The sequence below is a fragment of the Pleurodeles waltl genome, chromosome 3_1, assembly GCF_031143425.1.
Source record: "Pleurodeles waltl isolate 20211129_DDA chromosome 3_1, aPleWal1.hap1.20221129, whole genome shotgun sequence".
Lineage (NCBI taxonomy): Eukaryota > Metazoa > Chordata > Amphibia > Caudata > Salamandridae > Pleurodeles > Pleurodeles waltl.
This window is the reverse complement of record NC_090440.1, coordinates 898,733,706-898,750,258: the sequence shown is the minus strand read 5'-3', so window position 1 is coordinate 898,750,258 and position 16,553 is coordinate 898,733,706. Positions and strand designations below refer to the sequence as shown.

At 40.6% G+C, this 16,553-nt stretch overlaps 2 protein-coding genes across 3 annotated transcripts in view; one reads left to right on the top strand and one right to left on the bottom strand.

The window, feature by feature from the left end:
- Positions 1–8,206, bottom strand: part of MEAF6 (MYST/Esa1 associated factor 6) — a 115,941-nt gene extending 107,735 nt beyond the window's left edge. For both annotated transcript variants that reach the window (XM_069223876.1, XM_069223877.1), the window contains exons 1-2: positions 7,973–8,206; positions 5,817–5,932 (exon numbers count right to left, since the gene is read on the bottom strand). In XM_069223876.1, the coding sequence (XP_069079977.1) occupies positions 5,817–5,932; positions 7,973–8,206 (350 nt within the window). The remainder of the gene's footprint in view (positions 1–5,816; positions 5,933–7,972) is intronic.
- A 767-nt stretch (positions 8,207–8,973) lies between these two features.
- On the top strand, positions 8,974–11,097 carry TXNDC16 (thioredoxin domain containing 16). The gene has a single exon (XM_069223874.1). It carries the CDS (start codon positions 8,974–8,976, stop codon positions 11,095–11,097), a length of 2,124 nt encoding a protein of 707 aa, XP_069079975.1.
- Positions 11,098–16,553: the final 5,456 nt, after the last annotated feature.

Sequence of the window (16,553 nt, the reverse complement as noted above, 5' to 3'; positions counted from 1 at the left end):
TGCATGTTTTAGGGATTTTCACCAGTTCTTCTTTGGTCTTTTTCCCTACTGAGAAAGGTTAGAAATATACTCCTAATATGGACAGACTTAAAATTTTTCCCAGGGTTGGAAGCAAAATGGTTGGAGGAAAGTGAACTTATAAATGCTAAACAGATAATCTACGCATGCATAGTTGCTCAAGCGAAAATGAAGTTCACAAATATTTTCTAGAGTACGATTCCATGAACTACATTTGTAAATTCTTGTGAATTCACAAAAGTCATAGATCTGCACTAATGTAAGGACATATACTATGGGTGCACTTTAGTGACTTTCTTTAAGAATTGGGCCCCTAATTAGGTCTGACATTAACTAACACCTTATGTTTTTATTAAAATTCTCTCTCTCTATCGCTGGCTTCACTGTGAGTGACAGCGTTCTGCTCTTTCACAAGGAGCATATCTGCACACAAAATAGTTTTGTTCAGTGCCAGGGACTTTTGAGCAGTGTGTGGTTTTTGAGACAAAAAAATATTTTTTCTTTTTGCCAATGTTTGTTATAAAGGTGTAGGCCCAGCAGCTCCCATAACAATAAAGATTTACAAAAATCATGTCAAAACAAGGCACGCATTAACAAAACCAAAAGGCTGACCACCAATGTTGAATCTATTGACTTTGCCAATGCTTGTTTATTTTCATGTTTCCCATAATCTTGTTAAATACAATTACACTGATTTTCCATTATGATTTTTTTTAGCACGCATCAATCCATTTTACTAAAGGATGCATCAAAGAAATGGTACCTTAAATGTCACAGTTGGTAAGCAAAACCTTTTTTTCCTAGTTGAATTTTTGTGAACATTTTATTTTAAAAGCTAAGAATCAAACTTGCTTTCAAGCTTCTTCAAATATTTGCATCTCATCAGAGAGCATTCTGGGAGCATTGTACGTAGTTTCATATTGTTAAACTTTGCAAACGTCTGTACACATTTTTATAATGGAACCAATCTCATTCGTGCAATCCGAGCTTACATTTCCTTAAAGCGCTCAACCTAATAATAAAGGGTTTGCATTAATGAACCATAAATACATGTTCGAACAGCGTTAACTATGGACACAAGTATTACTCTAACTGCAGACAACTGCCCTGCTCCATTGTGTGGTGCTGTAAACTGGCAGCCAATGAGTTTGTGCTGCAGGGGTTTGGGCCTACTTGTCCTAAGGACAAAATAAACATGAAAACTTGTAGTCCTCGACCACAGACAATATGTCCTGGGCGTCTGGCTATAGGAATTCCACATCCCTGAACCATACAGCTAAACATAATAAACTGCTTTAAGCTTTTGGGCGTTTTAAAAGAACCTGCCTATTTTCATTTTCAGTGCTACCTGTGATGAAGTACAACTGAAGTAATATATGGTGGTCTGGAGCACAGAAAGTAAGAGAAACAACTACCAAAAGAATACAGTGTCTAATAGTTTTAAATATTAAAATGAAGTGAGCAAGAACGAACTAAAACAATAGTAGCAATTTATGATACATTTGTAGATCTTCTCAGTTTATATGGAGCATTAACGATAACAGAGCCTGAGCATAGAATTAGCCTCCCTGCTAACACTAGCTCAAAATTTTCATGACATCCATGATCCATCTCTGGAGGTTATAGAGGGGGAACGTTCAGCAGTGCAAAAACAGAGACCCAAAAGGGGACTTTAATTTAGAAGCTCTCAAAGACAGGGAAGAACTTAGTTCCACACAAATGCTGCAGGCAAGTGCCTGGAGGCCTGTAGGAAAGTACCATCTTGCCTGGCATGTTACCCCCATATTTCACTGTATATATGTTGTTTTAGTGTATGTGTCACTGGGACCCTGCCAGAAAGGGCCCCAGTGCTCATAAGTGTGCCCTGTATGTGTTCCCTGTGTGATGACTAACTGTCTCACTGAGGCTCTGCTAACCAGAACCTCAGTGGTTATGCTCTCTGCTTTCCAAATTGTCACTAACAGGCTAGTGACCAATTTCACCAATTCACATTGGCATACTGGAACACCCTTATAATTCCCTAGTATGATACTGAGGTACCCAGGGTATTGGGGTTCCAGGAGATCCCTATGTGCTGCAGCATTTCTTTTGCCACCCATAGGGAGATCTGACTAGTCTTACACAGGCCTGCCAGTGCAGCCTGCGTGAAATAACGTCCACGTTATTTTACAGCCATTTACCACTGCACTTAAGTAACTTATAAGTCACCTATATGTCTAACCTTCACCTGGTGAAGGTTGGGTGCAAAGTTACTAAGTGTGTGGGCACCCTGGCACTAGCCAAGGTGCCCCCACATCGTTCAGGGCAAATTACAGGGACTTTGTGAGTGCGGGGACACCATTACATGCGTGCACTATACATAGGTCACTACCTATGTATAGCGTCACAATGGTAACTCCAAACATGGCAATGTAACAAGTCTAAGATCATGGAATTTTCACCCCAATGCCATTCTGGCATTGGGGAGACAATTCCATGATCCCCTGGGTCTCTAGCACAGAACCCGGGTACTACTAAACTGCCTCTCCGGGGTCTCCACTGCAGCTGCTGCCAACCCCTCAGACAGGTTTCTGCCCTCCTGGGGTCCATGCAGCCCTGGCCCAGGAAGGCAGAACAAAAGATTTCCTCTGAGAGAGGGTGTGACACCCTCTCTCTTTGGAAATAGGTGTGATGGCTGGGGAGGAGTAGCCTCCCCCAGCCTCTGGAAATGCTTTGATGGGCACAGATGCTGCCCATCTCTGCATAAGCCAGTCTACACCGGTTTAGGGATCCCCCAGCCCTGCTCTGGCGCGAAACTGGACAAAGGAAAGGGGAGTGACCACTCCCCTGACCTGCACCTCCCAGGGGAGGTGCCCAGAGCTCCTATAGTGTGCCCCAGACCTCTGCAATCTTGGAAACAGATGTGTTGCTGGCACACTGGACTGCTCTGAGTGGCCAGTGCCATCAGGTGACATCAGAGACTCCTTCTGATAGGCTCTTACCTTTCTTACTAGCCTATCCTCCTTCCTAGGTAGCCAAACCTCCTTTTCTGGCTATTTAGGGTCTCTGCTTTGGGGAATTCTTCAGATACCGAATGCAAGAGCTCACCAGAGTTCCTCTGCATCTCCCTCTTCACCTTCTGCCAAAGGATCGACCGCTGACTGCTCAGGACGCCTGCAAAACCGCAACAAAGTAGCAAGACGACTACTAGCAACCTTGTATCGCTTCATCCTGCCAATTTTCTCGCCTGTTTCCTGGTGGTGCATGCTCTGGGGGTAGCCTGCCTCCTTCTTGCACCAGGAGCTCTGAAGAAATCTCCTGTGGGTCGACGGAATCTTCCCCCTGCAACCGCAGGCAACAAAAGACTGCATCACCGGTCCTCTGGGTCCCCTGTCAGCACAACGAGCGTGGCCCCTGGAACTCAGCAACTCTGTCCAAGTGACTCCCACAGTCCAGTGACTCTTCAGTCCAAGTTTGGTGGAGGTAAGTCCTTGCCTCCCCACGCTAGACGGCATTGCTGGCTACCGCGTGATTTGCAGCTGCTCCGGCTCCTGTGCACTCTTCCAGGATTTCCTTCGTGCACAGCCAAGCCTGGGTCCCCGACACTCTAACCTGCAGTGCACAACCTTCTGAGTTGTCCTCCGGCGTCGTGGGACTCCCTTTTCTGACTTTGGGTGGACTCCGGTTCACTCCTCTTCTAAGTGCCTGTTCCGGTACTTCTGCGGGTGCTGCCTTCTTCTGTGAGGGCTCCCGGACTTGCTGGGCACCCCCTCTGTCTCCTCATCCAAGTGGCGACATCCTGGTCCCTCCTGGGCCACAGCAGCATCCAAAAACCCTAACTGCGACCCCTGCAGCTAGCAAGGCTTGTTTGTGGACTTTCTGCGTGGGAACACCTCTGCAAGCTTCTTCACGACGTGGGACATCCATCCTCCAAAGGGGAAGTTCGTATTCCTCTTCGTTCTTGCAAAACACCAAGCTTCTTCCATCCGGTGGCAGCTTCCTTGCACCCTCAGCTGGCATTTCCTGGGCTCCTGCCCAAGCTCTACACTGTTGCGACTCTTGGACTTGGTCCCCTTGTCTTGCAGGTACTCAGGTCCGGAAATCCACTGTTGTTGCATTGCTGGTGTTGGTTTTCCTTGCAGAATCCCCCTATCACGACTTCTGTGCTCTCTGGGGGTTGTAGGTGCACTTTGCACCTACCTTTCAGGGTCTTGGGGTGGGCTATTTTTCTAACCCTCACTGTTTTCTTACACTCCCAGCGACCCTCTACAAGCTCACATAGGTTTAGGGTCCATTCGTGGTTCGCATTCCACTTTTGGAGTATATGGTTTGTGTTGCCCCTATACCTATGTGCTCCTATTGCAATCTATTGTAACTTTACCCTGCTTGCATTACTTCCTTTTGCTATTACTGCATATTTTTGGTATTGTGTACATATATCTTGTGTATATTTGGCATCCTCATACTGAGGGTACTCACTGAGATACTTTTGGCATATTGTCATAAAAATAAAGTACCTTTATTTTTAGTATATCTGTGTATTGGGTTTTCTTATGATATTGTGCATATGACACCAGTGGTATAGTAGGAGCTTTGCATGTCTCCTAGTTCAGCCTAAGCTGCTCTGCTGTAGCTACCTTCTATCAGCCTAAGCTGCTAGAAACACCTCTTCTACACTAATAAGGGATAACTGGACCTGGCACTAGGTGTACGTACCTCTGGTACCCACTACAAGCCAGGCCAGCCTCCTACAAGGCCACGCTACTCTTACCTCCATCCTCTTTCTAGGGCTACTGATCTTTTAGCTGCAGGTTGCGACAAGAACCTTTCAATACTTACAAATAGATAGTACAGAATGGTTAATATCGTGGCCAGTCTAACAGGATAGCAAGTAGGAAATATTGTTTTGAGTTTGAGCCTCAATCTGATGTACTTCCAGCCATTATGAGAAGATCTCTGGGTCTCAAAGATTTATCACAAAACACAACCCGTAAGACCTTAACACTCTCACCTGCCCACCAGGTCATGACCAGACAAGCTGAGAAGAAACAGTTATTTTAGATTGGCTCCATACAGTGTAAGGGCAAAAGGTCCGAGCAGAACAGAGGGGAAATACCATCTTGCAGCCCCTGGGTATAAACATTTGAAGTGAGAAGCAGAGATTGTGTGGCTAACCGTAAGTCTGGCATAGAGACACAAACAAACTGTCTTGTTACTTCTTTCCTGATGATCTTAAGTCTCTACAGAGCTGGACTAACAAGTGGGATTAGCGTCACATATGCGCTCACCTACAAGGCAATCATCTATTCGTAGTGTTGGTCAGTTTTTTTTCAATAACTCATTTTGGGATTTAAGTTGACACAATGCCACGAGTCTCACTTGGACTCCAATAACTGCACAATAGGGTTTTTAGAGAAAACAGTAGACAGAAGCCAGCATCTAGTCACAAGCTCAGTTTTTGGGACAGCTAAGAGATAAGGCGGAACCAACACCAATACTTGAATGCTGGAGATTGTATGGGGCGCACAGTTACACCCAACCCATTTTACCTGATAGTCCTAAAAAAAAACACATATAGGCTTTTCAACAATGGAACTCAACTTTGGAGCCTCTTGTATTCACCTATGCATTCCTGATACTTAGTGTGAGCTGAGTCAGGCAAGAAAGTTATAAAAAAGAAATATAACAAAAATGGTAGGTAAAAATATATAAAATCTGGAAAAAACAAAAAAGAGTTTGTTACATTCTTATGCAAACAATTGTTTCAGACTCTCATAAGATACCATAAGAGACAAAATAAGAGGTCTTTTTAGGCTTACTTTTGATTAGTTAAATATCGGTCCCATCCTCTAATGATGTTTCCATACATTTGGGTATCTTCCAAATAACTTCCTTCAAAAGCATAGATCTGTCGTTCCAGATTTGCTAAGGTCTCCTAAAAACACAAAAAAATAATTTATGAACAACTATGAAGAAAAAGCTTGCTTCTTCAGTCTGCTTGGCAACAAACAGGCTGCGGCAGCTGGACACTGACGTAAATGGAAAGTTCAGCGATGTTATATAATACATGGACGTTATTAATTTCAAGTAGTACAAAAACACTTAAAACAAGAATAGCTTGGGGCTTAATTTACATATTAGCAGATATGTTTTTCTTTTCAAAACAAATTTGGATACAGACATGTACCATGCTTTTCAATTCAACACAGCAGTTACAAGTGAATTTTCAAATAAGCCCTTCTCCTTTCACTTGGTTACATTTTAACAAATATCTCCACTTTGTTTTAGGTGCTGTGGATATAAAGACATTCATTTAGATCTCTCTGTATAAACGCAGCACATGGCACAAATAATCTTTGGGCAAGACCATGAATTATTGATTGCATGCAATTTAACGTTTGATGCTATGAATGTGGAATAATGAAGGCAAATGAGGTTTTTGTATATTTTTACAAATTATTTAATATTTAGAATTGGGTTTTACTGCCAGTGTATAGTTGTTGGTAAAACCATGGTTAAGTACAAGAGAACTCTGTGTTAAACTCAACCTCTGTGCAATTCTTAAAACAAGATAAAAACACATTAACATTCTAAAGAAACCCGTCACTAAACTGAGAACCCTTTTCCCCACAAAACATCTATACCAAAGAGCCCATGCTTTTTGAGTAAGCATGATTTTAATTTAAAAAGCTCCAGCACGGGTTAATAACGAGACATCGGCCAGAATGAGTTAAAGTTAGGGTTTATCAAGAAAGTGAATGCCAGAGGTCCTATTACATTCACTTACTGGCTAACCACTTTCACCTGCCTAAGGGAGGAAGACAAGCTCATTCAATATGCCACGTTTTATACACCCTGCATTTGGAAGCTGCCAAACTCCACTTACTATCAACATGTCTCCCGACTCCCCATGATCACAGACTATCCCGCTGTAGAAAGATCATTGAAAATAGAGGTTGACGTTTAGCTTTAATTTCAGGAAGAACTGTGGTTCAGGGATTTCAAGCTATCCAACGTCAGAGGCGAGTTTCTCATCAAATCCGGATTTTTCCTTTGCATTCTAGTAGTTTTACTTTCCCCGTGAATAGGGGACTACGAGCCCAACCGTAAATGGAAAAAAGAATAGATAAATGAAGTACTCCCACATTATGAGTAACATCTTGAAATTTCGAGTGCCAGAATCCACTTCTAGACCATATCAGTATTACAACTGTAGCAGAAAGCATATCGAGGACTAATGCACTAAGTTCTGGGAAAGTAGTTGAGTGTATACCAATTCATGTTTTAAATGTGTTTAACTTTTACCTCTTTCATTCAGCTAAATACACCTCGACAAGGATTAAGAGGAACCTCTCCTTACCACTCAAATTGGTCTGGCTAATATACCCGTACTGCTACATGTAAAGCTACACGAATTGGTGAACTGTTTTTATAACTATGTAGAGCCTTCAGCCGAGCACGATTAATGGCGCATTCCGTGTATGGTGCAATTTAAATAAATATTGGGTTCGACTGACAACTGTAAATGCGATCTTACGTGTTTAAAAGCATGTTTTAAGTTACCACGGCTTGACAAAGGACCACAAAGACGTTAAGTGGAATGGCTTCTTGTAATTCAAATAAGGAATGCAATTGGCAGATGTAATCTTAGAAGGTGGGAAACGGCTACTCTCTTAAATTCGTTGTATAAGCCCGGGTGCGTAGGCCTCCAGCGTCGGATTTGCCTGAAACGGAAAGCCGACTGAGAACACCAGTTCAACAGAAACCACCGGCCAGTGTCCCCGCTCTCTAGTCTCCGATTCACTAACACGACATACGTAGATTGCCAGCTCGCAAAACCTAGCCGCCCCATCTGTTTACGCCGTTAGCGTTTGTAAGCTAGTAAAAACAGAGACTGTGGAAGGCGCACAAAATAGCTGACGCCGGAGTACTCCCCCAGAAGCGGCGCGGGAGGGTAAGTTAAAAAACACATTACCGCCAACTCCTGCTTGCGCTTCACCAGCTCTGCCAGCTCCCGGCGGGTGTCGGGGATTTGCGGGGTGGCCGCCTTATTGTGCATCGCCATATTGGAAGCTATCTGGAGGCTGTGTGCTGGAGGAGGGGGGAGAGGAGGCGAGCCCGTGTTAGACTGGTAACCGGTCTGCAGAGGGCGCAGGTTGCTCACGACTATCGTGTTATCGAAACACTGGCGGGGCTCCCCTCCGTCCATCCCACCGTCTCAACTCAGCGAAGAAACAAATTGTCGCCGAGATGCGGACTTAATCCTCCTCTTTCCTCCATCCAGCCCTGTATAAATACTGAACAATGAAACAAATCCTGGCGACGGGAAGGTGATTGAACCCTTGTTTCGCATCGCGGCGTCAAATAAGCGAGGGGTCTGTTCGCTGACATGCCAGAGAGGATCGCCCATGCTGTTCCTGAAACTGCGTGGCCAGCCTGCTGTCAGGTTCGGACTTACAAATACCCCTTTGGGTGGATGTTGATTTTCCAAGAGCTCGCCATTGTAACAGCGATGATTTGTAACAAGAGAGGCGTCCAGTTCCTGTTTGTCGGACCTCCCGGGTTTTATGGAAATCACTCCCTGCCTGGCCAGAGTACCTGGTTACCTTAGAGATCAAGTGTTGTGGATTTCAAATAAAAAATGGCGATTCTTGTTTTGAGGGAAGTCTAGACAACTCAGTCAACCCATACCTCGGGCTGCAGCCTCCATTTGAACTTTGAACTTGATATGTGCTTGACTGCGTTCTGAACTATTGCAAGGATATATAAATATGGTGGTTTGCTGAGTGTTTCGAATATCGTGGACCGTGAATATTTATCTTTCAAGTGCTCATTTGCAAGTGAAGCTATAATTTTAAGAATGCCTTTCCATTACTATAATTTTGCCTGATACGTTTGTGATTCTTTAGTACTTCGCTACCAAATTATTTTTCAAGACCTTCTTTATGAGCTAAATTGTAGCTCCACATACAGACGATGGATGCGCTGCTAAGGTGTTTCATTACCACATTTTTCTGGGCAGCTGTATTACCGCTGATAGGAGCTGCCTTTCAAGAATTGACTTATCAGGATTACCTCAGCTCTCTGGACAGAGGAAAGTTATCACTGGTGTATTTCAGCTATGACATTTCTTCAAGTATTTCTTTTTTTCTTGAGGAATTAAACAAATCAGTTGAACCTCTTCAAGATTATGGAATTTCAGTTGCGAAGGTTAATTGTATTGAAAAAGAAGTGTCCACTTATTGTGGATATGAAAATGTATATCTTTTTAGAGGCAATATACTGCTGAGAATGTTCCCCAAAGATACATTATTTGATGTCAATGCGATAATAGCCAATGTTTTATTCACCATCCTATTTAATGAAGTGAAGTACATTACTCTGTTTGAAGAATTTCAGAAGACAGAAATTGAAATGAAGGGAAAAAGAGATCTCGTTTTTGCTTATGTTCGGGCAACAGGTATACCAGAACACAGAGCAGTAATGGAAGCTGCTTTTGTATATGGTACCAAATACCAGTTTGTTTTAACTACAGAATTTAATGTCCTAGCAAATCTTGGAGTTGACAAATCCGATATTTTCTCTGCAGTACTTCTTTTTTTTAATTGCAAAGTTATGAGTGATTCCACCCATTCATGCAGGAGAACAATACTCGAACAATCGCTGACCACACTGAATATTCACAGATTCTTTAAGCTAATGGAGGCTCCGTTAGTGACTGTGGTTGACAAAGATCCTAGACAAATTTCAAATGTTCACCTAGAGCTTGGCTTGCCATTGATATTTATAATCAGCCGAAAGAATACGTATGCTGATGACAAAGAAACAGCAGAACATCTGGCCTGGAATCTCAAGGGAAGAGCCGGAGTTTCAATTTTGTTAAGGGAGAATCTGAACATACCTCTTGGTGCAAATATTGCTTTTAAAAGGCCAGAAGAGGGTGGTGACATAACATTTTTGGCTTTGGAAAATATTGAAGAGATTTCAAGCTTTATTGAGGAAACCGGAAATGAAGAAAAAACGAAAATATATGAATTGAAAGATGAAGATGTAAAATTCAGACCTGAGCAGGATGCTCAAGATGACCAAGTAGCAGAAGCGGTCTACAGAGACAGAAAGAGAAAACTACCTCTTGAACTTATACGTCCACTGAAAGATAACACTTTTTACAAAACCGTATCTAGGGATAACTATACTGTAGTGCTTTTTTATGTTCAATGGGAAGGAGTGTCCATGGCATTTTTACAGTCATTTATAGAAGTGTCAGTTAGGTTGAAACAAACACCTGGAGTTTTAATGGCCATGTTAAATTGTGGGGATTGGCCTGATGTATGCAGCAGGGAAAAGGTCATAGATTTACCTCAAACAAGGGTTTATTTCCAGAAAGAGAAACCTTTGATCTATGACGGAATGTTAGGAACAGAAGCTCTGTACAGATTCATTGTTATGTCTCAGACATATAATACAAGTTTTCCAAAACACAGTGGAACTGATGTAGGTCAGATGAGTTATGATTCATCGAACGTACCTGCAGAAATAACTGTTGAAAATCTCCCTCTGTTCTTACAGTATCAGAAACCCTTACTTATTTTGTTTTCAGATGGCAAATTAGCTGAGAGTGAAAAAATAGAGATGTCAAGGTTGGTGAAAGGAATGTACAAGGATTCCTTCTGTACATGCTGGCTAAACCTAAGGAATACTCCTGTGGGCAGAGGAATCCTGCAGCAGTATTTCAGTTCCACACCAGATTTACCAGTTCTTGTTCTTGTAGATGTTTACAATAAAGGCTATGTCTTTGCATTTCCCTCATATTATGCTATTACTGAAGAAAGCATCCTGCATTGGTTAAATATGATAGACAGTGGCCTAGAGCAGCCCATTACCTTATTGTCTGAAAAAGAGTGGTTACCTCCTCTTCCTCATTACAATTTTCTGGCTATGATGGATGCTACCACCCCCAATTTTGCTTCTCAAAAAATTCCAATTCACTTTCACTCTAATAGCTTTCACACCAGTGAGAAAGATGAACATGAGAAAATGGAAACTGGTGCAAAGCTTAAAGGACAAGAGAGGAGATCTAAACGCCGCCTTGAATTATAAAAGATAATGGATGCACATCAGTACGTTTTTTGTTGTTGTTGTTTTTATTTTATTGTTGGTGTAATCTGAAAATTGCCCACTTTAATATGAAGTTTGGTATTAAATGTTAAACTGAAACCGTTATGTACCAATTGTCTTAAAATACATTTTCAGACATAATAGTTTACATCAAATGACAAAAATGCACTCAAAGAGAGTTAATTAGGATGAATATGGAAATTAAATCTCCTTATTATAATGAAGAAAACACATCAACCAACATTATCGGTTACATTCTTGTGTTTCAATGAAATTCGTGGCTCTCTTATAATACAGTTAACCTTTAAAATAGTTTTACCAGCACACTGGTGGTTATGGTTCAACCATATGTTTTTTGACTGTACTAATCCAGTGGCCTCAGGCTCAGAAGTTGTTTTATATTTTGATTAGTCGTACATTTTCGATTTTATTTTAAATATTATATACAATACTCTAAATATTGCATTAACACAAGGTGGTAGATCCTTGAACAGTCAGACTGATATATAGCCTTGGTTGAAATGGCAAGATGTTGATATCCTTCTGAACTGAACCTGGTTTTGGCAGGTCCTGAGGAGATGTCAAAGATGATTCCATAGTGGAGAGTCCACAGAAGAGAACTAACAAGCTCTGTTTTTAGGAAAGAAGCTTATTGTGCTGCAGTGAGCACAAGGGAAGTGGATCATGTCGTAGTGTTTGGATCATAGGTCTTGACGTTGTCTGGGAGGTAGGTTGTGGCATGATGCAAATGGCCATTATTTGTGATGAGGGGGTCTGCCTAATGGACTGCTAACATTTGTAGTTGCTGATTCAGTTATATTGCCTTGTAAACTTCATGGCAAGACCAGGAGTTGGAATTATTTAGCTGGAGACTCATAACATTACCTTCTGCAATGTTTCTGTCAGAGTTGGTTACAAGCAGAAGACTCTTTCAGGATCTAGGCTGGTGGTATTTGAATGAGTCAGGCATGACTCATTCAGGTAGTTTGACAATATGCTTTTTTCCAAGTGTTCCAAGTGTTCGTTATTAAATAATAATCCAGATTATTAACTACTTTACTTCATTAACTAGCCATGCCTAAGAGGAACACATGAGGGTGACTGCTGAAGGAATTTAGAGTTGTATCCCACAACATCAAGGACAGAAATATTATCCTGCAAAAATATTGACTCCAGAATATTGACTACCATTATTTTGTCAAGGTATTTACTATGCTTAACTCCACTTCAAAGTACTTTGGAGTTATATCTTTAAGGTACGTCTTCGTTGCACTTTGATGTGAAAGGCATAATGTTGACTTACTTCAATGTTAAGTTAAGCACTGTAAATTAATGTCTACCTATATATAAACATACTTTGGGCCTAATAAAGCCAATATCTGAACTACGTCATGTTCTGTGTACATTTATGCCATAATGTGTTGTTGATTTTGTACCAGATTTACCACAGAAAATGTAAGCAACATATTTTGGGGTGATTTTTTTCCCACTTAAAATTTTAGACTTTTATCTTGTCAACAATCAGGTGAAATAGCTAGTGGAGCATGCTTAAAGTATGTACAGGCAGTTATGTAGATCTGAACTAGAAAAAAGTCTTAGTTTGGTAGATAAAGCTTGACGAATGATTTGTTGCATTACAGCGAGCAATAAAAATGTTATCCAGTACAGTTCAGCCTAGTAGAATAAAATGAATGTCCCTTTTGTTCGTAGGTAATTGTTATTTAGTTTTAAGATAAAGCGCACAAAAGTGACAGTGTTATTATCTACAGAGAGCCTTAATAAATGGACATACACATACTAATCTATACTATGATTTCTTTACATTTGGTAATGGTGGCCTGAAAGTGTTTTGTATTAAATGTCTTGTGCTTATCGCAGCATACTTGCATCTAAAAATTATTTCTCAACGTTTTGCCTTTTGAAATCTTTATTTCCAACAAATGTTACCAACCAGTGTTGAATGTTACATTTTTTTATGTTACCTTTTTCTACCTCGCTTGTTGTGTAATAAAGTCACTAATCTAAAAAAACACTGTGGTATGTAGAACAATGATTCTTATTGTTGCTTTGGTTATTTTTATATGAAAGTTAAATATAAAAACAAACATGTATGTCTTTTTTAAAATGCTACAGAGTTTCTGTGTAAGCATCTCCATATGTTGTTTTTCATTTTTTTGCCAGGTACTTCATTCTCATTCTCAGTGTAGTTATTTGAAAAAAAGTTCCTTCTTCTTGTTGATTCTTTACTTTTATCATGTATTCAATTGTGCGTTCTTTGAAAATTGTGACAGCTAGTTACTTCCAGTATTGGCTGTAGTTTCATCCTCTTATTTGTTAGAGTACACTACAAGACAATACGATGCAATACCTTTGATGAAATTGATGATTAACTTAGTAATATACCGCCTTGTGTTTTGGACTCCTCAGCAGTATTATTCAGAAGGGCCTTACTGCAAAGGATATTGGAACTGATTAATTTTACTGCAGAGGTAGCATATTTTTCATTGGCATTGCTTTGTTGATGAATATTCTGTGTTAAAATCTGCCTAACCCTTTGGTACTTGTTTATTAGCCCATATTCTGCTTTCTTTGCACTTTGGTATTGACACACACAGATATTTGTGTTTATAACTCATATTTGCTTTGAGTTCTGTTTTGCTTTCCCTCTTGTATTTAGTTTTCATACTGTTCCTATGTTTGCAGATTACCTTCACTTTTCCTTCCCTGCACTAAGGTTTTTAAATGCTTAGACTGTATCAGTGGCAAGACTCCTCAGATGTGCATGATCAAGGATTTGAATGTACCTGTCGATTGGAAAAAATATAAGAATGGTTTTCTGCAGTACTTATAGCATGCAACCTACCATCTGTTTTCACCGTATCTGCAACCATTTTTACTTGAACTGGACCTGTGACATCAATCACCTACCTATTCCCCCTGCACTACTGCACTTTAGGAAAACCTCCACATAACCGCTATGATCATCCTTTATTGGAAAGTCGAAAAATAGAGAAACAGACACTTTATAACTGTGGTAAATAGAACATGGAAATAAAGTGATAATGTGTGCTCTGTAAGGTTCACCGGGATTTAAAAGTGAGAATTAACACTTCCAACAACTTCAGCAATTTCTTCATCATCTTCAACCTCATAACACACAGATTACCTGCATATTTAGACCGAGTTACTAAAGTAAAGGCAAAATGCATGGCATGACTACACTAGAAACATAAAGTAATTGATATTAAAATATTGCATAGATCTATCCTGGTAAATCTTACATCAGGCCAAGTGTCTGAATCTGTACAGTGGTGCTTGTAAAGGTGTTCCAGAAGCACACATACATTCAGCATTACATTCAATCTCTTATTGTCTCTCTATTCCGGGCGCTTGGTATTTGTTCACCTGGTCATATGCTTGATATTGTGAATGAAGATAATTTCTGAAATGTTGTGTTTAAGTTATGGTTGTTCTTAAATAGTTCATCAACTTTGTAAGATACAGGTAACTACAAATGGGAATGTATGATTGTAGGCTGACCTTCTGCGCAGTTTAAAAGTGGAACATCAACAGCTTTCTGCAGCATCGGTAAGAAAGGATTCAAAGAAAGGTGGTTCAGTGTCCTTTAAAATAAGTTTTTACAAATTGACTTATACTCCTTCAAAAAAAGCTACTGCCCTTTTAGTATGACCTGCCTGTTAATGATGTGAATGTCATATACCACACTAGGGTGTTTAGATCTTAATTGTAATCCCATTCCAAGTTAATTTGATAGGTATTTCAGAAGGTATATCACTTAGAAACATTTAGGGCCTTTTTTAGAGTTAGGCTGGTGCGTAGTATCTGCCAGAAAGCCGCAAATGTCCAGTCCACCTTATTTAGAGTGCATAGAGGCCCTATACACTCTAACTAGGGTTATGGGAAATATTCTACTCCTTGGCAGATGTTCATTATCCACCAAATTCAATTCTACATAAGGCTGGTTGTCCTATATTCTAAATATCATTTGTGTTAATTGACTAAATTACATATTTTCCATACTTGTAAATGGACACAGCACTAAAATATTTACATTGGCTTCCTAATATACTCAGCAGAATCAGTAAGATGTTAGACTGAGGACACAAAGGCATTAAGTGCCACGTTCCTATTGTTGCCTAGCAGAGTAAGCTATTTCTAAAGTAAAAAAAAAAAAATCCAGATAAAAACAAAAGAAAATAATTTAGATCACAGAACTCACATTTTGACTGACAACACAGGATAGCAGTCAAAGTTACTGTCCTGCAGTCTAGTTACTAACAAAAGGCTGTGGCTCAGTAGTATCTCCAGCATGTGAATTTTCTTAACTGACCTCATAACTTCTTGCATAAAACCTGTTCTAAAAATAACAAGGTCTCAGACCTAGCAGTCTAACTGTTTGATGACCCAATCACAGGCAAACCTATTGAAAGACCTGCCTTCAGACAAATATTGCGATGCATAAAAAAAAATCCTTCTCTCAGACTACCAATCCCGATTTCGTCCAGGCTGTTACACTGATCATGACCTGCCTTTCCACCAATCTTTTCATGGCAGTTGCCCTGCCATGAAAAGCTCGGTGGAAAGGCAGGGAAGGGGGCCCCAGTCGGATTTTGCCCATTGGGTAGTGTGGCCCAGGGCACATGTGCTCCTCTATGCCTGCACTGTCGGTGCACACTGTTTGCCATGCACAACATTGTCCATGGCAACAGTGCGCCTGAGGAGCATCTGGTGCTGCACTGCAGTATCATGTGCTTCAGGCTCACTTTATGAGCTGAAGCATCCTGTCACTGCCGCAGACACACCACCAGCCTGGTTGTGGTGTTGTAATACGGAGGTCAGAATGGAGCCGGCTTGGCAACTTTCTTGCAACCGCCGCATTGGCAGCACTATTTACTTGGTCTGATATATACATGTATCTTGTTGCTAAGTATACCATTTTTTTCCTCCCCATTTTAATATATCTGGTTTAAATGGAAGAATAGGCCCATGTACAGGGACACCTATGTAACAACAGCCTCATCTCCATGACACATGCATATTTTGTTATGTTTAATATAGATGCGCTCTCTCTCTCTCTCTCTCTATATATATATATATATATATATATATATATATTTTTTTTATGTGGTGTAAATGTCAACTTGTAGTTAAGACCATGTTTTCATAGAAAAAGCGTTTTTTGACTTGTCTATATTTTTTAACTGTTTGACGAATCTTCATGAAATTTTCCAAAGGAAAGTGGCTGGTGATTCTTGTACTTGGGAAATTTCGAGGTGATCTGTCAAACGGGGGCTGAGAAAATAGGGGCTAAAAAACATTGTGTTTCCCATGTTAATTCCCATAGGACTTGTCAACATCTGTACAGCCCGAACCGCTGGATGGAATTATGCCAGATTTGGCAGAAATCTAGCTGCCGG

What these genes read in the sequence shown, in the direction of transcription:
- TXNDC16 (XM_069223874.1), top strand. Translation starts at nt 8,974, where the DNA reads ATGGATGCGCTGCTAAGGTGTTTCATTACCACATTTTTCTGGGCAGCT.